The following is a 23,850-nucleotide window of genomic DNA, read 5'->3' as shown; positions in this document are numbered from 1 at the left end:
TCATTCATCATGATCAAGTATGCTTCATCCCAGGGATACAGGGATGGTTCAATACACAGAAATCCATAAATACAATTCACAGTATAAACAGACTGAAAGAAATTAAAACCACATGGTCATTTCATTAGATGCTGAAAAAGCCTTTGACAAAATTCAGCATCCTTTCATGCTAAAAGTCTTGGAAAGAACAGGAAATCAAGGCCCATAGCTAACCATAGTAGAAGCATATACAGCAAACTGATAGTCACCATCAAACTAAATGGAGAGAAACTTGAAGCAATCCCACTAAAGTCAAAGACTAGACAAGGCTGTCTTCTCGCTCCATATCTTTTCAATATAGTACTTGTGGTAGTAGCTAGAGCAAATAGACAAAATAAGGAGGTAGAAAGGATACAAATTGGAAAGGAAGAAGTCAAAGTATCATTATTTTCAGATGATATGATAGTATACTTAAGTGACCCAAAAAATTCCACCAGAGAACTCCTACAGCTGATAAACAACTTCAGCAAAGTGGCTGGTTATAAAATCTATTCAAGCAAATACATAGTCTTCCTATTCTCAAAGGATAAGCACGCTGAGAAAGAAATTAGGGAAATGACACCCTTCACAATAGCCACAAACAATATAAAGTATCTTTGTGTGATTCTAACCAAACAAGTGAAAGGTCTGTATGACAAGTACTTCAGGTCTCTGAAGAAGGATATTGAAGAAGACCTCAGAAAATGGAAAAATCTTCCATGCTCATGAATTGGCAGGATTAATATAGTTTTAAAAAACCATCTTACCAAAAGCAAAATTCAGATTCAGCGCAATCCCCATCAAAATCCTAACTCAGTTCTTCATAGAGTTAGAAAGAGCAATTCTCAAACTGATGTGGAATAACAAAACACCCAGGATAGCTAAAACTATTCTCAACAGTAAAAGAACTTCTGGAGGAATCAGTATCCCTGACTTCAAGTAATACTTCAGAGCAATAGTGTTAAAAACTGCATGGTATTGGTACAGTGACAGGCAGGTGGATCAACAGAATAGGATTGAAGACCCAGAAATGAACCCACACACCTATGGTCACTTGATCCTCGGCAAAGGAGCTGAAAACATCCAGTGGAAAAAAGATAGCCTTTTCAACAAATGGTGCTGGTTCAATTGGAGGTCAGCATGCAGAAGAAGGCGAATTGATCCATTCTTATCTCCATGTACTAAACTTCACTCCAAGTGGATCAAGGACCTCCATGTAAAACCAGACACACTGAAACTAATAGAGAAGAAACTGTGGAAGACCCTTGAGGACATGGGCACAGGGGAAAAGTTCCTGAACAGATCACCAATAGCTTATGCTTTAAGAATTGACAAATGGAACCTCATAAAATTACAAAGTTTCTATAAGGCAAAGGACACTGTTAAAAGGACAAAACAGCAACCATCAAATTGGGAAAGGATATTCACCAACCCCACATCTGATAGAGGGCTAATATCCAATATATACAAAGATCTCAAGAAGTTAGACCCCAGGGAACCAAATAACCCTATTAAAAATGGGGTACAGATCTTAACAAAGAATTTTCACCTGAAGAAATTTGGATGGCCGAGAGGCACCTTAAGAAGTGCTCAACATCATTAGTCATTAGGGAAATGCACATCAAAACAACCCTGAGATTTCACCTTACACCAGTCAGAATGGCTAAGATCAAAAACTCAGGAGAGAGCAGGTGTTGGCTAGGATGTGGAGAAAGAGGAACACTCCTCCACTGCTGGTGGGGCTGTAAGATGGTACAACCACTGTGGAAATCAGTCTGGAGGTTCCTCAGAAAACTGGACATGAGACTTCCAGAGGACCCTGCTATACCTTTCCTGGCCATATACCCAAAGGATTCCCAGCATGCAATAAAGACACATACTCCATTATGTTCATAGCAGCCTTATTTATAATAGCCAGAAGCTGGAAAGAACCCAGATGCTCCTCAAAGGAGGAATGGATACAGAAAATGTGGTATATTTACACAATGGAATACTACTCAGCAATTAGAAACAATGAATTCACAAAATTTTTAGGCAAATGGTTTGATCTGGAAAATATCATCCTAAGTGAGGTAACCTAAACACAAAAGAATACACATGGAATGCAGTCTCTGATAAGTGGATATTAATTAGCCCAGAAGCCCTGAATACCCAAGGCACAAATTGCATAATAAATGACTCCCATGTAGAAGTATGGAGAGGGTCCTAATCCTGGAAAGGATTGATCTAGCATGGGAACGGAATATAAGGACAGAGAAAAAGCAGGGAGGTTATTGGAGAAGGGATGGAGAGAAGAAGGTTTATGGGACATATGGGGAGGGGGGATCCGGGAAAGGGGAAATCATTTGGAATATAAACAAAGAATATAGAAAATAAAAATATTAAAAAAAAAAAAGGTGAAGGCATCACCTTGGTTGCCACTAGGCCGCTAATATGGCCCATGTCTGCCAGCACGAGTGCCCTGACCTTATCACAAACCACTCTCATGTGTTCTTAGTTAATGAGGTGGGCATAAGCACTAGTGCCAGCTATAATGTGCTGGAGCTGTAAAAGCCGAGCAGTCAGCTTCTGTTTGGGAAATGAACGTATATGACGTAGACTCAAAGAAAATGGATGTGATGAAAATCTGCTTAACATTAGACATGTACCTGTGGGTGAGATGCTCCCCATCAGACAGGTCCAACCCCATGATTCAATCATGAGGCTGCAGAAGGGCAGTATAGGGCAGCCAAATTGGCTGGGGACCCTGAGTACGGCTGCACATTGCCTCCCCATTGTGCAGGATCCAGGAGAAAGGCTTCCAAGGCCTGGCACTGGCAGAGCAACTCAATCTTGTTCACGAATTCCACTCCTCCATAATATTTCTTGCCAGGGTAACCCTCTGGTGCTTTTAATTGAGACAGCACCCCAGGGCCTCCAGCTCAGCTCTGCTGCAGAAGTTCTCTAAGGCAATGACCTCCAGGCCACAACACTGTCCTTCTCCCTCTTCAGAAACTCCCAAATCTCAGGGTCCCTCTCTGATAAACTCTCCTGGACTCCAGAAGCTTTGCAAGCCTGTGTTTGTGGCACTATCCTGTGCTGGGCCCAGGCAGCCACGTGGACCAGCTGACCACATCTCTGCAGGTAGCCAAGTGGTTCAAAGCAAAGGGAAGGGTACCATCACTACCAGAGGCCACAGGAGGACCAGCCACCAATTTTGTATCAGTGTAGTACCTGGGTTGAAAACCCTCCTTTCATCTTTCTGACCTCTAAATATTCACCAGAGATGCTCCTCTGCCAATTATATTGTTAGTACCTATGGTAAAGTATGTTTTCTCTAATTTATTCCTCAGTCCACTTATCTTTGTATTAAGGATTATTAATTAGTTTTTAAATGTATTCTTCAATCTTTTTTAACAGTCCAGACTTTATAACACTCCAGTCTACCCTCTGTTCTATATCACACACACCCCTGTCATGTCTTTTTTTTTTTTAATTTTATTCAATATATTTTTTTATTTACATTTCAAATGATTTCCCCTTTTCTGGTTCCCCACTCCCCAAAAGTCACATAAGCCCCCTTCCCTCCATCTGTTCTCCGACCCATCCCTTCCCACTTCCCTGTTCTGGTAGAGGAAACCCCATCCCATCCCACCAGACCTTCCCACTCCCTGGGACCACAAGTATCTAGAGGGTTAGATGCCTATTCTCTGACTGAGTCCAGACCCAGGAGTCTTCTGCTATATATGTGTTGTGGGCCTTATATCAGTTGGTATAGGCTTGCCATATATTTTAGGGCACCAGTGAATTCTGTCAAGGAGAATGTCTATAAATAACAAGATCAAAAAGTGTATGGTCATCTGTCTACAGTGAGTATTGTGGCTCCATGTGACATGGCACTATACAAACAGTAGGAAGATGTACTATTTGTCATTCTGGATTTGGTATTGAATAGAATATTTTTCATGACACTACTCCTTGCTTTGTGAACAACAATGTTTATTTGTGTTATTATGTATTGGCACTATAAAATTAATTTAGAACTTATAGCTGATCATAGCTGAGAGCAAACCTTGTGTATTAGAAGAGATTTCATCTTGGTTATTTTTAAATAGTTTTGTAACTGTAAAGACTTTGGGGGCTCATGGAGATGGACTTAATGAATAAGAGTTGGATATGAGCTGGGATAGTGCTGAGAGGAATGCTGTATTTTAAAAGAGTATAATTGAGTGCAATGTTCATAAGCATTGCAGTTGTATTGATCAATCCTTACCGTGACACTAGTTATTAATTAAAAGCATGGAGTCCTATGCCATTTTCTGAGAAAACTTGAATTAAAAATTATTTTTGTCAGAAATAAAAAGGGAAACATAACATCAGAAACTGAGGAAATTAAAAAAAAATCATCAACTTCTACTACAAAAGCCTATACTCAACAAAATTGGAAAATTGGGATGAAATGGATAATGTTCTAGAAAAATACCAGGTGCCAAAGTTGAATCAGGATCAGATAAACAGTCTAATATAACTCCTAAAAAATAAAAGTAGTCATTAAAAGTCTCCCAACAAAAAGAAGCCCAGGAGCAGATAGGATTAGTCTTGAATTCTATCAAGCCTTCAAAGAATAACTAACACCAATACTCTTCAAACTATTCCACAAAATAGAAACAGAAGAAATACTACCTAATTCAATCTCTGAAGGCACAATCATGTTTAGACCTAAACCAAACCAAGACCTGACAATGAAAGAGAATCTTAGACCAATTTCATTTTGAATATTGAAGCAATATTTTTGTTGTTAAAATTGTGCACTTCCTAGCTTCAGTAACTCTCAAAAATACAGATGGGGGGGGGGGGGCTGAAGAAATCTCTCAGCAGTTAAGAGCACTGACTGCTCTTCCAGAGGTTCTGAGTTTAATTCCCAGCAACCACATGGCTTATAATCATCTATAATGAGATCTGGTGCCCTCTTCTGTCCTGCAGGCATACATGCAAGCAGAACACTGTATTCATAATAAATAAATATTTTTTTAAAAAAAAATAAAGATTTGTTTATAATTGTCCAATATACTTATGTAGCAATAGGAAAAGGCCAAACCACATACTTCATTATTCTACCTAATACCTAATACGCAATTTGAGGTGAACTTTATTTAATTCTATATAATCAGAGTAGATGGCCAGCAAGATGGATATAATGAAGAGTGGTTCCAAGCTACCATGCTTTCATAAACATGGTAAACTCTATTCCTTCAAGCTTTCATGCAAAATAAATAAAATGTTTTTAAATCACTGTTTTTTCATGATTTTGCTATGACACTGAAAAAAATATAACATGCATTTATATTAAGTTCAGTTAAACTGTAATATGACAGTCATGTCCATACTATCATTGGCAGAGCTTATCTTGCCTCTGGCAAAAACCTCTAATATAGCCCTTTACACCATGATATTCATCTGTGAGTTCTCTTCTTCCCATTTTCTGTATCTCTTCTTCATTCTACAGTTTCATAAATTCAGGAGATATTTTCTTTTTTTAATAAAAATATTCTCTTGGTCATCTCCTTTGCCTTTGAAAGTCTTTGTAAAATAATGAAGCCCTCTAGGAAGTTTATCCTGAGCACTTGTCTAAATTGTATGCAACAGTTTTGCCCTAGAAATCCTTATCACCCATCTACAAATTCTATACTTGATCTTAGCCAAAAGACTGAGAAGTGATCCCTCTACAAATTCTAATAAAACATTTTTCAGTTTCCTTGAAGGCAGACATAGTATTTACTTTTGATTTTCCTTATAGAAAATTCTGATCATCAGTTAGTAAAATTATATTCTATATTTTATGTACTGTGATGAGAACATAAGTAGTTGTTTGAATCATATTTGGTGAAACAATGTAAAAATGTGTAAAAGAAACTGAGAAAAAAGGATTGAAAACATGGTATATTCATTCCTCAGTTATGGATGGTAAAATTAAAATAAAATGAATCTATAATAGAATTCTGGTCACATAATTATTGGAAGAACTTTCAAAATAAATCTAGAACATCACATTACATCATTTTTTATATATAATGCAAATATTTCAAAAAATTTAAAATGTTAATTCCTCAATGAATTTGGAAAATTTGCTTAAGTAACAAAATGATCATTCTGTTACTATAATCTAATAATAATGGCTTAAGAAGTACTATTAATCCTAAAAGAAAGATATTAATTAAGTGTTCAAGGCACTTTCCTGTTTGTTCTTTAGTTTGTTATTTCATGAAAATGTCCTTATTCGGTGAAATTATTGTATGTACAATTATATATGCCAACTAATTATAGGATCAAAGGAAGTGAAATCACTTTTTAGAATAGAGATCTGCCATTTATTATTTCTTCCTCATTCTATATTTGTTTCATAAATGGAAATGGCTGTAGCTGTAATCCTTCTATGCAGAGAAATTGAATATGTCACCCAGTGAAGTATCAAAGTAGTGAGTCCCAGAAAAGTTCTCACCCTTGTTATTATCACCTGTTATCGTAGTCAGATAGTGAAAGTGCACTAAATATAAATTAGAATCGTCATCAGTGTACATCAAGCCTCAAGGTATGAATCTGGAATTAGGCAAGTCTGTCAAAACTGAGCATTCTATGCCTTTACAGCCTTGGATGATACTCAAATAAAAACAGATATTCATCATATTTCTCTAAATTAGTGGAATGGAACATCCTACTTTATCCACAAACACCATCATCTAGAAATTGAAAAGGAACATGAAACAAAATGGTAAGTCCCTTCTTGGCATTTTTTTTCCGCAACTGATCTTTATTTGAGAGGCATTATGTCACAGTATGACTTAGATGGATTATTCCTCTATTAGGCTTAGGGAGTCTTTAAGTCCTTCATTTAATTCTTTGTATTGGCACAACAAAAGAACTAGATCTACATTTGAAGATAATTGAATAATTGCATGACCTCCCTAGGATAATTCACTGGTTCTTAGATTCTCTGAGAAAGTTTGATTTATGTGAATGAAATATGGATGATCACACATTGCCCTGTAGCAAAACTGAGAATTTTGACCTGTTACTTGTCAATATCTAGTACACTGGTATCCCACGTGTAGAACTGCATTAACAAGACACAGGCCAACTTAGCCAATGTACACTTTATTCAAAGATTGAAGTCAGAATATAGAAAATGATATTCAGCATCACCATTTGCATTGGGGCATTTGAATTGAGCATGTAAGTTTTTATGGAGGCCTTATTTTATATATGGGGAATTTGGAGCTCTGCTATGACTAAGACTGAGAAGAAAGAGTCTTTGAAAACTGTGAGCTTGTATTTAAACACTGGTAAACAGGCCTGTTTTTACTATGTGAAGTTGGAACAATGAAAGATAAGAATTAAATATTTGCCTCTTTCTGACATACTTATTAAGTAATTATATTTAAAAATTCTCATGGGTATTGAAAACAAAACATAAAGACATAAAGTAATGAAAATTATGGGTATTTATATGATGTACATATAAAAACAATTGACATTAGTGAATAGGACATGAGAAATTTTCTGAAATATTATTTTTGGGTAACAATACATACCTATCCTATGAAAATGTTAAAAGTGATTTTTGTGGTCATAACCCAGTGCTAAAATGGGAAATACCCATATAACACAGTATAGTCTTTTTCATCAGCCTTTATCATTTTTTGTTTTGTTTTCAGAATGACACATGAGGCCTTCTGAATATTAATTAAGCCCACTCCCACTGAATTGTACTCAGCAGACTATTATCACTTAAAGGGATACTTCTGTGTTTCAGTGTAATTTATAACCTGGGATAGTGAAATAGAATGATTATGCTTCATTATGAGATGAAAAGGTCAGAGTAAGTGTGATTTATAATAATTTAGATTAGATTATACTAAAAATGAAGATATACCATTTAAAACACTCATATAGCAAAGGGATAAAATCTAGCTCTGATTTTCACATTCCTATATATATGAAATCTGAATTTTCTTGTACTGTTTAAAGCCAACAAACAAATTCTCTTCTCCCTCATCATTTTTAGTACTCATGGGGTGTTAATAAGGTAACCTATTCTAGGTGCAAAATACTCATATCATATACATACATAATTAGTAATCTTCTATCTATATATGAAGTTTGAAACATATTCTAGCTTTTAAATATTATTGCTTATATTTATTTGCATATTTATATTTATGTATATGTGCATGTGACATGTTTTAAGAAGTGAGGAGACAATTATAGGAGGTTATTCTTTCCTTTACCCATGTGGGTTTCAGGGATTATACTCACTTCACTAAAGCCATCAGGCTTGTGGCAAATACATTTACCCCATTAGCTATTTTCCTAGCACCAAGTTATTATTTATACATGGATACATATGTACCTCACTTGTATACTCTCAGAAATACTTTGGTTTTACTGTCTATCAAAATTAGCCTCGTAAGGAGCTATATTTTAGAATCTTCAAATATTCTTTATCAATGACAGTCATACTTTACTACACCATAACTTTTTCATAGCACTTTTTACTTCTGAATTCCTCAGAGTATAGATCAGAGGGTTCAGCAAAGGTGTCCCTATTGTGTAAAACACAGCCACCATCTTGTCTATTGGTAAAGTGATTAGTGGCCGTGTGTATATAAATACACATGGACCAAAAAATATGACCACCACAATGAAATGGGAAGTGCATGTAGACAAGGCTTTTCGTCTTCCTTCTGCACTATGGTTTCTCAGAGAGTATAAGATGACAATATAGGAGATAAGCAGTACTATGAAACTTACCATACATATGGCACCACTATTAGACACAACTAACAAATTTATCACATAGGTATCCATACAGGCAAGTTTCATCAAGGGCTGCAAATCACAGAAATAGTGATCTATCACATTTGGGCCACAGAATGGTAATCTTAAGGCTAAGAAAATTTGTGCTGAAGAGTGAATACAAGACCCTACCCAGGCAAGAATCACTAATATACCACAGATATGTTGGCTCATTATAGTTGTATATCTTAGAGGCTTACAGATTGCTACATAGCGGTCAAAGGCCATGAGAATAAGCACAAAGATCTCCATGCACCCAAAAAAGTGGGCTGCAAAGAGCTGAGTCATATATTCATTGTAGGTAATAATTTTTTTCTGTAAGAGAGTATCCACAATCAATCTAGGTGCTGTCGTCGTGGAGAAGCAAGCATCAGCAAAAGACAAATAGAAGAGGAAAAAGTACATGGGACTCCCAAGTGTCTGACTCATCTTTATGGTCATCACAATGAGAAAGTTCCCCATTAAAGTCATAAGGTAAAGAATCAAGAAGACTCCAAATATTACCTTCTCTTTTTCTGGATCCTGAGTCAACCCCAACAAAATGAACTCAGTCACACTGTTGTTATGCATCCTATCAGTGGCTGTATTAGATAGGACTGGTTGAAAAATGTTTAATCTGCAAACAAAGAAATGATATTTGAGATCAATGTCCTGATGTTGAAACTCCTTGGTTCTACCTTTGCTGATAATCTCACCTGCCTTTAAAATCCCTGAAGAATCTTGTGAAAGTTCAACATAAAACCTATTTCTGAATGAGATTTCCTATTGACTCAAAAACATACTGGACTGATTCCTGTTGATATTTCAAAATGTAGAGTATTTGTTCTTTCTTTTAAATGTGATGTGTTGATTAGGAAACTTAGGAAAACCGTATGTGTCTGTTAGGTGTTTTGGGAAGGTATGAGCTCAAACATTTTTTTTTTATGCATTAGGAGTGCCTTCAATGAATACACTTTTTATCCATGCATGCATTCACATGTACATGTAGACCTATTTCTGAATTTTTCCTTGTGCTCTATAATATAAAAAGCAATACTTAATGCAATAAACTATTTAGTCTAGAGTTTCCATTATAACACAAGTCTCATCACAATTCATTACATCTTTGTTTCTATTTTACCTGTCTCCTTTTGCTCCTGGATAAGTTATACTTTAAAAAATGTATTTAATCCAATTTTAATACTGCTTCTTCATTTAGTGTAACACTTTACTGTGAGAACATAAGGGTATAACAGTTTGGATAATACTGTAAGTTTAGTATTATCAAAGAAAAGTATGCTATAAAGTTTTTATTACATTTAGGTTAGTTCCACTAGAAATCTAATATTTTCTAGCTGTAAATTTTAGCTTTTATTAGAGATTTTACATTTTTAATAGAAAAATGTTATTTAGAAAAATATATGTACTACAAATACACATACACACACTACTTGTTTTAAATTTTATGTGAGAAACTTGTTTGCTGCAATGTTAGTTTTTATTGAGTTTGTTTTTGGTTGTGTATTCAAATATTTGAGACTTATGTGACTGAAAGCAGTCCTGAATGTAATGTTACTGCCTCATTTTGATGTAGAATTTCTATAAAATTATTAGTGTGTTTGTAACTCATATCTTCATTTCTTAATGTGTTTTTCCTCTTACCTTTTCTGTATATGTGTGAGTGTACATGTGTATATGTACATGCTCTGTGTGTGTATATGCATGCATGTGTGTATGTATATATGTACATGTGCATTTGAACCATCACAGTCATGTGAAGGCCAAAAGAGTAATTATCTCCCTCCGCCTAGTGGGTCCATAAAATTGATCTCAGTTTGTTAGGCATGGCAGCAAATCTTTACCTGATGATCCATTTCAATGGCCACATGCTTTTATACCTTACAGTCGTAAATATCAAGTTAAATTTAATACTATAATAATAGTATACTTATAGTATTCTTTCAAGAAAATTATGCTGCTTGTAATTTTTACTTTATAAATAATAATGTTATAAAAGGTAATGAATTGTGAAACAAATAATTTTAACTAGTCCTAAATGAATCATCCTCATTGATTAATATTAGCTGGTTTTCAATCTTTATATAACTTCATTAATTATTAGTTTATTTCTGTATACTTTATGGTTGTTATGAATTCAACAAAGCAAACAAAATATGTGGAAACAAAAAAATCTGAATTCATGCTTTCACTGTGCAGAGTGGAACATGTTGAGTTCATATATTTGTTTCCAGAGAGATTTGAGTCTATTTGTGTCTGTGGCTTGTGTATCCTTATCTTACATAAACATGTGGCCAGAATTATAGGTCTGGTAACTTTTCAGATCAGCTAAAGTTTGTGATAACAAGTTTAATTTATGACATTATTTTTATGACATTATTTTATAAGAGTTAGTTGATAGAAATAAATATACTTCATTATTCTCACATGAGTTTTATAAGAACAACTTACATTTTTACTTTTTTCCCTGAAAATGTCTCACATTTACCAAACTTTTTGATATATTTTAAATACAATTCAGTCTAGCAAAATAACTTTGGGACTTTTTAGCTAAAAATAATGTTGGCTTTTGTCAGTGATTATTTCTTTTGCTGTAAAATACTCTGAAAACATTTAGTCCAATTTGCCAATTCATCTATTTTATATTATTCCTATATCATATTTTTAATATAGAAGTCATTGTTTACTCATCTACAATTATCTTTAGCTTCATTGGGTCATTCAAGAGTCTGAGGAGGTAAGACTAATCAAAACACACTGCATGAACAAAATCTAATTTCAAGACAAAAATTAATGTAAACCAAATAGTTAAATATTTAAGGCACTACTTTGTTACATTAGAAGAGGAGAAATCATCTCTTCTTCTAATATAGATAGAAATAATAGATAGAAAATAATAATTTATCATGTGAAATAATGCTCAGAGATGGAATTTAAATTACTTGAACAAATGAATTCTAACCTCAAATGTGAGAGATCACTTTGTAGCCAGAGTCTCTTTGTTACCTGTGTGGGAGACATAGAGGTGTGTGCCACACTGACAAGCACAGGCAAACACCACTTCCCTGCCCATTGAAGATACAAAAGTTCAGCACTACAATATTCATATATAATTGTGTGTATTTCAACAGTATGTCTCTATTGGCTCACTATAAACTTTAGTTCATTCAATATAAAAAAGGTAGACATGTAGCTATCCATTCCTGCTTCCCTGGTTTGTCAGTCCTCAAGTATAGACTCCCATTTAATAAAACTTTTATTTCAAGTTGTTTATTTGTTCAAATTTTACATTGTTTTAAATCTAAATTTTCTTCCCAAAGTGTCTGAATAAAATCATCTTTAATGATCTTAATAGTTTTTGTGGTGGCCACAAGATAGAAATGGCATTTAAGCTTTTTATTTACAAAAAGAACAAAACAACATAGCATCTTGATGGTAGGAGCTCTATAATAAAGGAAAAATTGAGACCCAACATCTGTAATAATATACATTACAGTGATATAAAAATTAGAGAAAAGTCATTTTTGTGAAAGAAATGAAATGCCATTTAATATGACTGAGAAGGAAACAAATCAATACAACTCCCCTTGTGTAGCACACTTTAAAAACAGTAAAAAGTTTTAGAGATGTAAGTAGTTTCTTAGGAGAAATTCATAAAAGCAAGGTAATGAATTTTGTGTCTCTTTCCATTATTACAATATAAAATTGGAGGACACAAAATGTAAGAACACCCACACCTCACCAGGTATTTGTGAGATTTTCCCCAGAAAAAGTTGCTACCATCAAGTCAGACAACTTAAATTTGATCCCACAACATACATCATGAAAGAGACACTCAATCCTGTACTTACATGGATATTCCATGGAACACACACAGAAAAAGGGCAGGGGGGAAGACAGAAAGACATACAGACAGACAGAAATGTAATAAAATTGAAGCAAAGATTCATTAATCTCCTGTGATAAAAATAACCACCATTAGTTATTCAGTGCAATATTGTATATATTGTGTGTTACTGATGAGCTTAGCTATAATGAAAAGACTACAACATTCAATATTCCAGCATCCTCCTGCTAATGACATTTGTTTGCCTGTTCTTATATGTAAGAAAAGTAAAGTAATTCACCATGTAAAATTGCAGGTGTTAGAATATTTGGAGCGCAAAGTCTTTGCTTCTATTTCTGGGTCATATCTGGCAACTATGTGATAAACTAGTTTTTGTACTATGAGCACACTGGCATATCTTAATGTGGTGTTATTAGGTACAGTGCAGGAAAACTGAATAAAAAACATATTTGAACAGTAATGAAAGGACTGAGTTGTAGGGGTGACATAACTTAGCAAATACAGGTATACAAAATTTATCATGGAAGTCTATTAGTTCCATTGATGCTGAGAGTCATAAAATGCATACAGGCACTTCAGGACATCCTCCATTTGACTTCACTGGAGTACCCTTAATGAGAGGACTGGAAGTCCTGATCCTCATCTAAGTTATAGAGGGACAGCGAAATGGAATATAATCCCTCTATGTCATAAAATATATTTGAATTTTTTGGACTATGGGTCTTTTACAGTATATTTTACAGTTATTACTTTTTAAGGTCTCATGAGATGCAGTGGGAGAAATATAATAAATCATATTGGGATGTATGCATACAAATATACATATCTACATATTTAACTATATCTCTATGTTTTTATATCTCTACCTCTATCAACCTGTTCTATATTTATCACTTGCATATATTATACATACATATCTGTAACCCTAGGAAATCTTTATAAAGTCACCAAGGGCCTTTAAACATATGCCTTTCCTATGTGTTTAATCAGAAAGCAAGAACCAACACTTATTTTTCCTTCTACCTTCACTTTTCAAACATGTTCTTCCTCCCTTTTGCTTCATTCCTATCACTGTTTTAAATGGACATGTGGGCATATGAAATGAAAGGATTCATGTGCTGTAACTTTATAACTGTTCCAAAAAACAGTGGTTGATATACTCACTGTGCCATTCAGCATCACTGTTCCAGCCATTCTCACCATGTGCATTCCAAGCACTCCGTGTAAGCACACTTTCTTAAGTAGATGCTTTCTCTAATAGTTCCACATAGTACAGCCTGATGAATTTTCCTCTTCTAAAGCATCTCCCCCATATTTTTCTATTGAGAGAAAGCACAATGCAAACACCATGCTTCAGCAAATCTTGTCTATATTTACATAGTCAAGTGCCTGAGTTACAAATACATATCTCATGTAAGCTTTTTAGATGTTCATTGAGTCATCTCATCCCTAGCACATCCTTCTGTCATTTTTGTTTGAGCATTGTTAATGTATTCAGTCCTACAACACTGGAATATGGCAAGATTGTACTTTTCCAGTCTGTACATATTACAAAATCTTTGTGTTTATCAAACAGCTGTCATACAATATCCAAGAGCAGATGCCAAACCTTTGTTCTCCACATGTTCTAATCAATATATCTCTGAAGCAATATGAGAAGAATCATCGTCATAAGGAACAAAATGTTATTATTAGTAAGCATCATCAGATGGCAAACATGAGATAAGCCAGGACAAGTTTCAGGAAAGTTTAACAAAAAATTATACATGAAGAGTGTTTTATGATTAAAGTAGGGTTTTTCTTTCTTTTATTCTTTGTATTTGCATTTACATCAAACTGGAGAATGAATTGTAAACAGAAAATATATGGCAGAACTTATCAGCATATGCTCTCCTCAGCATCAAACTCTATCTCAGCAGGTTCAATGCAAACTGACTGTCTATTTACAGGGCCCATACCAATTCTTGTCCTGACTCCATACTTTACAAATAAGTCTGCAGGTATCCCAAGTCATAGTCTAGTCTCTCCGATGTCAGTATAAGATAAAGAAATAAAAACTATTACCAATTTCACATCAGTGGATAAAACTTGACTCTGTTCCATTAGGTTTTAGAGGATTGAAAATGAAAACAAGCTGATAGTGAATGGGAGAAAAGAGAGTTTAGCAAGAATCAAAAACTTACCCTTTCTTTTGCAAATAAAGACCATTTCCAATACATTGCTCATACTTTACTCTCTGTGTTCTGATTTATAATGAAAATGAATCATATATAAAATAAGGCGCACCATGTAAATTGATGAACTGAGTCTTTACAACATAAATTATCTTTTAAATTTATCCAATATGACCTTCAGGTGTAGATACTAAGGAGAAACGAAAAAATTCACAGACAATCCTGTAGAAGGCTGGAGTTAGACTCTGCCATGAAGACTGAAATATTGCCTAAAACAATTCTCCTTTTTTTCACTTAAAAATTAACCCCACTAATATCCACTTTACTACAGAAAAATATTTCTAAATTCAGCCCTTGCACTGAAAATTTTTCTGGTATATGAGCATTAAATATCTTTTTGTAACAAAATATGTACAGATACATGGAAACAGTCACATATGTGCAGTCCCCAGAGAAAGCAAGTCCATGCCCCTTTTTCACAAACCCCTGAAGCATTTATTAAATGAGCAATTTTGCAGAACTAGTACACAGTCATAGCAACTACACAGCCAATTATTCCCAGGAAATGCTGTCATAGCCATTTCTCCTTTCTGCCTCTTATGTCTTATTGTAAGATATATTTGCATAGAATTTACCAAATGCTCTGTTCAATGATTCTGTCAGAGTCACATTGAAATTTAGACAATAGAAGAAATATTATAAGTTTTTGGAGTGACAGACAAACTTTGAGCCCAGTCAAGATTTGAATATCTATATCTATATCTACATCTACATCTACATCTACATCTACATCTACAACTACATCTACATCTATATCTATCTATCCATATATATGGATAGATAGATAGATAGATAGATAGATAGATAGATAGATAGATGTGATAAAATTGAGTTATAAACCTACCACTTGAATCTGGATCTTTTGATGTATTTTAACTATGTATTTAGTTTATTAGTATTATTTGGTAATAATAATAATTCAGATTATGAGCATCCTCTCCAACTGAGGCCATAAAGGGTAGCCATGAAGACTGATCAGCTTGTCTGTTACTTCTGCGGGGAGTGCGGGTACAGGAGTTGGTGCTATTTGGTTGGTGGCTCAGGTTCTTAGAGCTCCCAAGGTTCCAGGCTTGTTGATCCTGTTGATCTTTCTGTAGGGTTCCTGTATACATCGGGGCCTTCAATTCTTCCCTAAACACTTCCATAAGTGTCTGCTATCTCTGTCTAATGTCTGGCCATGTGTATATGCTTTCTTTTCAATCGACTGGTGGGTTTAGCCTCTCAGAGGACAGTTATGGTAGACTCCTGTCTGCAGCATACAGGGAATCATAAATAATATAAAGAATTGGTCTTTGCCCATGGGATATGTTTCCAGTTGGGCAGTTATGGCTTGGCCATTCCTTCAGTCTCTACTTGATCCCTCAATTACTTTTATAGAAGATGAAATTTTGGTGAAAGACTTGTGGGTGGTTTGGTGTCCCTGTTCTTCTACTGGAAGTCCTGCCTGGTTACAAGAGGTAGGCTCTTCAGGTACCATGTCCCTACTGCTAGTAGACATGGGACATGGGAACCTCCACTAATGTAGGTCTCTGGGACATTCTGGACATTTTCCCCCTTAACCAAATCCAAGGCAGTTATAGATTTCTACTCTTTCTCTTGCCCTCTGGTTCTTTCTCAGGTAACTTCCTGTCCATGATCCTGCTTGCCCATTCAACTCTTCCTTATCCTTGTCCTCCAGTTCTCTCCCTCCCTCTGCCTCCTATGATTATTTTGTTTCCCCTTCTAAGTGTTATCAGAACATCCTTGCTTAGTCCTTTCTTCTTGTTCAACTTCTTTGAGCATGATAGGAATATCATGGGTATTCTGTACTTCATGGCTAATACCACTTATCAATGAATACCTACTAAGAATGTCATTTTGGGTCTGGGTAACCTCACTCAGGATATTTTCTCGTTCTACCCATTTGCCTGAAAAATTCAGCATATCCTCATTTTTAATAGTTGTACAGTATCCCACTGTGTAAATGAACTACATTTTCTGTATAAATTTTTCAGTTGAGGGACATCTGTATTGTTTTCAGTTGATGGTTATCAAGAATAAATTTTGTATAAACATAGTAGAGCACTTTTCCTTAGGGTATTGTGGAGCTTCTTTTGTTTTTGTTTTTATTTTGGTTTTGGTTTGGTTTTGCCTAGGAGTGATATAACTGGGTCTTCCATTAGAACTAGCTACAAACTTACAAGATACGGATTGATTTCTAGGATGGTTATACAAGTTTGCAGTCCCACCAGGAATAGAGAAATTTGTTCCTTTCTTCACATCTTCAACAGGATGTGCTGTCCATTGAGGTTTTTTATCTTTGCCAAAATGATGGATGGTATAAAATGGAGTCTCATGGTTGCTTTGGTTTGCATTTCTGTGATAACCAAGCATATTGAACATGTATTCAAAGGGTTCTTGGCCATACGAGATTTCTTTATTGAGAATTCTGTTTAGTTCTGTGCTCCAAGTTTAATTGGGTTACTTTCTTGGAGTCTAATTTCTTGAGTTCTTTATATATTTTGGATCTAATCCATCTATTGGATATAGGGTTAGTGAAGATATTTCTCCAGTCTATAGGCAGCCATTTTCTCCTATTGTCAATGTCTTTCTCCTTATATAAGCTTTTCAGGATCATGATATCCCATTGTTAACTCTTGATCTTTGGGCCTGAGCCATTGGTGTTTTGTTCAGGAACTTGACTTCTGTACCAATGTACTTGAGGGTCTTTCCCACTCTCTATTCTATTTGATTTAATATATCCAGTTTTATGTTGAGGTCCTTGATCCACTTGATTTGAATTTTGTGAAGAGTGATAAATTAATTCGGTGAGACCAGCATCTTGGCTTCTTTGTCAAAAATCAAGTGTCCATAGGAATGTGGGTTTGTTTCTAGGTCTTCAATTCTATCCAATTGATTGACCTGTCTCTTTCTGTACTAATGCCATCCAGTTTCTAGCACTCTTGCTCTATAATAGAGCTTGAGGTATGGGGTGGTGATTCCTCCAGGCATTATTTCATTGTTTAGGATTCTTTGGGCTATCCTGGAATTTCTTTTGTTTTGTTTTCTTTTTTAGTTTGATTTTGTTGTTTGTTTTGGTTTTGTTTTACATATGAACTGAAAATTTATCTTCCAGAGTCTGTAAAAAATTTCATTATCATTTTGATGGGTATTACATTGAATCTGTAGATTGCTTTTGGTAAGATGGTCATTTTCACAGTGTTAATTCTACTGATCCATGAGCTTGGAAGATATTTCCATCTTCTTATATCTTCTTCAAATTTTTGCTACCCAAACTTGAACTTCTTATCATATATATCTTTCACCCTTTTGGTTAGAATTACACCCAAATATTTTCCCTTATTGTGACTATTGTGAAGGATGTTTCCCCAATTCCCTTCTCAGCCCATTTATTATTTGTATATTTGAGGGTTCCTGAGTTTGAGTTGTGTATGCAGCCACTTATCTGTAGCTACCAGCAGTTCTGTGGTAGACTTTTGGAGGGTTGCTTAAGTATACTGTCATATCATCTGCAAATAGGAATACCTTGATTTCTTTCTTTCCAATTTATATCCTCTTGATCTCCTTTCATTGTCTTATTGCTCTAGGTAGAACTTTGAGTAACATATTAAATAAATAGGGCAGAGTGGGAAGCCTTGCCTTGTCCCTGATTTTAATGGAAATTTTTAAATTTTCCCTCCATTTAATATGATGTTGGCTATTGGATTTCTACACAACCCTGAAGCTTCAGCTTATATAGTTTCTTAAGTAGTTTATTAAAAAAAAATGCTAACATAGTCAGAGAGACAACTAAGATCAGATACTTTACTAGTATTTACATGGCCATGATTTAGTCCCCAGGACCACATTTATACATACCCATACACAAATCACAGTTATTTTTATTAATGTATAATAATCGACTATGAGAAATTTTAGCCGGGTGGTGCTGGCACACGCCTGTAATCCCAGCACCTGGGAGGCAGAGGCAGGTGGATTTCTGAGTTCAAGACAAGCCTAGTCTACAGAGTGAGTTCCAGGACAGCCAGGGCGATACAGAGAAACCCTGTCTGAAAAAAACCAAATCAAAAGAGAGAGAGAGAGAGAGAGAGAGAGAGAGAGAGAGAGAGAGAGAGAGAGAGAGAGAGAGAAATTGTAGATATGCTCTGGTATTATCAATGATATTGGTGAGATACATTTTAATATGTTAAGCAATTAATATTGCAATTTTAAAAAAGTTTGAAAACAGAATTAAAGAAATAAATGGGCATAAAAGAATAAATAAAATTTAAAGGAATACTATTTTTATTTTAATCTAGTTATTTAAGTATAATTTATACATGATAAAATGAAATATTATAAATCTGTTTTAACCACATTTTGATAAATTAACATGTTTTTAATAAAATGCTCTAAATTAATTTTTAATTTATATTTAAAGGACTAGAATTTGGTCATGTGTTTTATTTTCACTTAATGAGTTTTATATTTTTTCTCCGCTTTCATTCTTTTTAATGGAGTTATATTATCCTTTACATCCTTTACTATGTGTTGTGAAGAGTTGTTCCAAACTAGTTTAAGTTCTTCCATACAAATGTGAAATCTCACAATGCAGTACAAGTGCTCTCAAATCATGCTCTGAATGTTTAGATATCTTGATGATGGATTTATCTGGTGAATAATAATTATTCCAAAATTTGATGTAATTTACCTTGCACAGATATTTCTTAAAGTGTGATTGTATTCTTGCCAGTGCATATAACCACAATGCCTCTTAGGATCTTTAAGGCCAGTTAGACTCATAAACTTATTACTATATGAATATCATAAAAGGTTGAGGAACAAAGTAAGATGTTTATTTGTATCACCATGATAACAAAAACAGTCGTATAACAATGATGTTAAAAGTATGTTTTAACTACTTCTGTTATTTCCATAATACAAGTATCACAGAATGCTTTTTGCTCTCTCTCTCTCTCTCTCTCTCTCTCTATATATATATATATATATATATATATATAGTTCCTTATATATATATAAGGAACAATGAACCAAATTAAAAAAATTGTTTATGTAGTGCAATATATCCATGTTAGGTCAGTTGAGCCTAGAACAAAACAGTGAATGATATGTAATAATAAAAGCTCAGGCTCCAGACTTACAAAGGTCTATATTTAAATCAATGCATTGTTTACTTTCCCGTTTTACAGATTATTTAAATTATTGAAAATCAAAAGCAAAGTTGTGCATACTGCTCTTGGGAGATTCAGTAAGCAGACAGATATAATTCCAGGTATAGCCTGACATCTGAGGTTAGAAGTGTTGACAGCTTGTGTTCAAAGATTCAAGGTGACAGAAGAGATTCCCTATTGGCTTGCAGTATCCATAGGATTTAAACAGGAATAAAACCTTTGTTGTTTGAAAAAAAGCAATGACAAAACTGTGTGGTACAAACATCTAGAATATATTTCTGAATTATGAGAAAAAATTCTAAAGGCTATTTGTACCTGGTAGCTCCTATTTGACCATGATATGACCAAGATTCCTGTATATTTTTCTCATTTAAAGTATTTTTTACCTATTTAACCTTTTCCCCTGCATGACAGAGAATTTATATAAGGCTAGGAGTTCTGATTTAGTTTTGTGATCTCCTGATCATAAAAGGCTGTCTATATAGGCATGGAGTTGAAGTTATCTTTTGAATCCTGGTGAAGTAAGCCTCAAACATACATAGGTGACAGTGTAATTATAAACTGCATTTTCACTGGTTTTGCTGGACACCTTATACATATTTATTCCATTCCATCATTTAAGAACTGTATATTTGATCATCATGTAGACAGAGTTGTTCAATTGAGTCTCACTGAGGAATTCTAGTTTTCTCTGTATATTGTAGATACCAACCTTCACTCTTTGGAGAACACTACAGTTTCTATCTTATTAACCCATAATTGTCCATAAGTCTTATCTATTGATAGGTACTTTTGATACTTCCTTAGCTCATGTTGACATGCTACCTAGTGCTCCTATTGTGCAGGTCTTATATAGGAAAACATTTCAAAAGTTTTGAGGCCTACTGGTCCATCTAACACTCCTCCATTCCCATCCATATTCACTATATATAAAATACTTGTCCATAATTGGCTAATATTTAGGACAACAAATGGGTGAGAATTTAAGGGATTAATTTTTGAGTATTTCAGGAGATATAATATCACAGAAAACTCCTATTCTTTGTTTTTTTTTAAATTTTCAGTCCCCTTTCCATGATGTTTCCCAAACCTTAGGTGTGGGAGTGATTTGTAGATGTATCTAATGAGACAGGCTTCTACAACTCTGAATTTTGATTGGGAGGATTTTTCAGTAATTTTCTTTGTGTTTAGCAGTTTCCATGCTGACAGGTAAAGACTATATTTACTTGTGTATAGAAATAAAATGTTCAGATTATTTTTAGGGTTTAAACTGTTTTAATTAAGTAACAGGTGCAGGCTCTTCTCAATATCGGTAACCTTACTAACTAGTAAGCCAGGTTTGGGTATTAAATACCATTTTCCTCTTATGAAGTGGGGCTTACATCCAATTAGAGAGCTATTGTCTAGTGCCATGGTATACCTGCCACGAGTATACCCTTCATATTATTGAGTCATGCTAGTCATTCATGTGATGTATTGCTATTATAGATGAATAGGACTGATAGTTGCTTCCTTCTTTGAAAGTTTGCTTTGTTCCTCCTAGAACCAGGAAAGCAAATTCTCACTGAGGAAACATTCAGGTCAAATCATGCCCAGTGGTTTCTGGACTGTATCTCAAGTGCATGGTCCCTTCATCAAAAGGAAATTTCTTCTGTGATAACCCTTCATAGAAGGGAAAGAAGAGTAAGGGTATATGTTTGTTACAGAAGGTGATGGACTATAACTGACCTGACTTTAGAAGGAAAGACTATTTGCATCCAGGAAAGGAATGCTGACAAGGGAGAGAGAGGAGTAAAACAATAAGGTTAAAACATATTGGGATCCATCTATAAAAACATCACAAATAAATTTTTCAATACAGAAAAAAAGATCAAAACAATAATTAGTTTAAAATTTTTAAAGAGAAAATTGCTTCTTAGTTCTTTGCCACCAGAAGTTGAATGGATTCATTTAAAGGTGTATATTTTCAGGTCTGTCTTGTATGAAATGATTTATTCAAGTATGGGTCTTAGAGTCTTGAACTAATAAAGCTTTTCTGTAATGGCATAAAATCTTACTTTTCACTTTGATTTTCCACAGTTTGATTAGAGAAACACCATGATATAATTTAGTTAAAATTGTTAACATTCAAGATTTATTTACATAACTGTTAGAATATAAAACATTATTAAAAGCATTTATCTGAAACTAATATCCATCTATTTGATTTCTGAATTATCCTGAAATATTTTTATCATCATGTAAAAATACAAATAAAATAATGTAAGGTTCTAAAATTGCTCAGAAATTGAGTATGTTTTGTAGTCACCATCCTAACAGCCCCCAACACTTTAATATGAAAGACATTATTCATCCTCAATTGCATAGCAAATTTTCAGTTTACTATTTTCCAATTCCATCTACTCTTCCCTTTTTGATTAAGCCGTTGATATTCAATAGTTAAAACCTTGTACCTCTTGTTTTCAGAGTCAATCTTAATTCTACATAAATTTGTTTAACATACTGCAAATTAATTATGTTTCTACTGTGAAAATACCTTTTGACACCAAACCTTTTTCATAGCCTTTTTCATCTCTGTATTTCTTAAAGTATATATGAGGGGGTTGAACATAGGAGCAATGATGGTATAAAATAGAGCAAAAATTTTGTCCTCAGGGAAAGTGGTAGGAGGTCTAAGATAAGCAAAGATGGAAGGTCCAAAGAATAAAATAACCACAGAGATATGGGACCCACAAGTAGAAAGAGCTTTCTGTCTTCCTTCTGCTGTGTAATTCCTTAATGTGAACAGTATGACCACATATGAACCAAACAAGATAACAAAAGTTAGCAAAGCAATCAATCCAGAATTGGAAACCACCAGGATACCAATGATGGTGGTGTCAGTACAGGCAACTTTCAGCAGAGGAAAAATGTCACAGTAATAATGGTCTATTTCATTGGGGCCACAGAAAGGCAAGCAGATGAGCAAACAAAACTGTGAAAAGGAGTGTGCAGCTCCACCAACACAAGAAGCCCAGATCAGGACATGGCACCTGCTTCTGCTCATGATGATCATGTAGTGGAGGGGCTTGCAGATAGCCACACAGCGATCAAATGCCATGACTGTTAGGATTAAGACTTCAATAATACCAAAAAAGTGCATGGCAAAGACCTGTAGCATGCAGCTGGTATAAGAGATGGATTTTCGTCTCACTAGCAGATCTCCAATCAATTTGGGTGTCACACAGGATGTATAGAAAATATCCATAGAAGATAAATGACTGAGGAAATAGTACATTGGCTGGTTGAACAGAGAACTGCATCTAACTGAGATAAGGATCAGCAGATTTCCAGACAATATGGCAAGGTAACAGAATGAGAAGAACAGGAAGCAAAACACTTCAATGTTTTGCTTAGAAGACAGCCCCATGAGAAGAAATTCTGATATGTTCCTCTTGCATTCCATTTATTATACTCTATACAAGAATAGTTATCTATGTAAAAGAGAATTTCAGAAGGAAAAAGTCAATTGAATCACAAACATCTAAACATGACTGACAAATTATTGACAAAACATTTTTGTCACTTGAGTCACAAGTGTATTCAAGTCATACTTCCGTGTAGGCCCATACAAAGGGGTAGTTGGAGAACACACACAAAAAAACAATTCCTTCTCTGCCCAAACTCTAAATAAACAAAAAACAAAATCAAACAAATAAACAAGACCCCTCAATGTTACTTGTGTGGACATTTTCTTTCCTTTGCTGTTGTT

At 34.6% G+C, this 23,850-nt stretch overlaps 2 protein-coding genes and 1 pseudogene across 2 annotated transcripts; all 3 read right to left on the bottom strand.

Moving 5' to 3' along the window:
* Positions 1-2,412: 2,412 nt before the first annotated feature.
* On the bottom strand, positions 2,413-3,178 carry LOC127684835 (serine hydroxymethyltransferase, mitochondrial-like; annotated as a pseudogene).
* Positions 3,179-8,508: 5,330 nt separating this feature from the next.
* Positions 8,509-9,420, bottom strand: LOC127684348 (olfactory receptor 4C11-like). The gene has a single exon (XM_052181293.1). The coding sequence runs from the start codon at positions 9,418-9,420 to the stop codon at positions 8,509-8,511; it is 912 nt and encodes a 303-aa protein (XP_052037253.1).
* A 13,200-nt stretch (positions 9,421-22,620) lies between these two features.
* On the bottom strand, positions 22,621-23,544 carry LOC127684347 (olfactory receptor 4P4-like). The gene has a single exon (XM_052181292.1). The coding sequence runs from the start codon at positions 23,542-23,544 to the stop codon at positions 22,621-22,623; it is 924 nt and encodes a 307-aa protein (XP_052037252.1).
* Between the last annotated feature and the right edge of the window lie 306 nt (positions 23,545-23,850).

Source organism: Apodemus sylvaticus, chromosome 5 (genome assembly GCF_947179515.1).
Source record: "Apodemus sylvaticus chromosome 5, mApoSyl1.1, whole genome shotgun sequence".
In the NCBI taxonomy this organism is placed as follows: Eukaryota; Metazoa; Chordata; class Mammalia; order Rodentia; family Muridae; genus Apodemus; species Apodemus sylvaticus.
Note: the sequence above shows the minus strand (reverse complement) of the source record. Positions and strands in the feature narration are given on the sequence as shown.

Coding starts and splice junctions, on each gene's coding strand:
- LOC127684348 (XM_052181293.1), bottom strand. CDS start 9,420: ATGCATAACAACAGTGTGACTGAGTTCATTTTGTTGGGGTTGACTCAG.
- LOC127684347 (XM_052181292.1), bottom strand. CDS start 23,544: ATGGAATGCAAGAGGAACATATCAGAATTTCTTCTCATGGGGCTGTCT.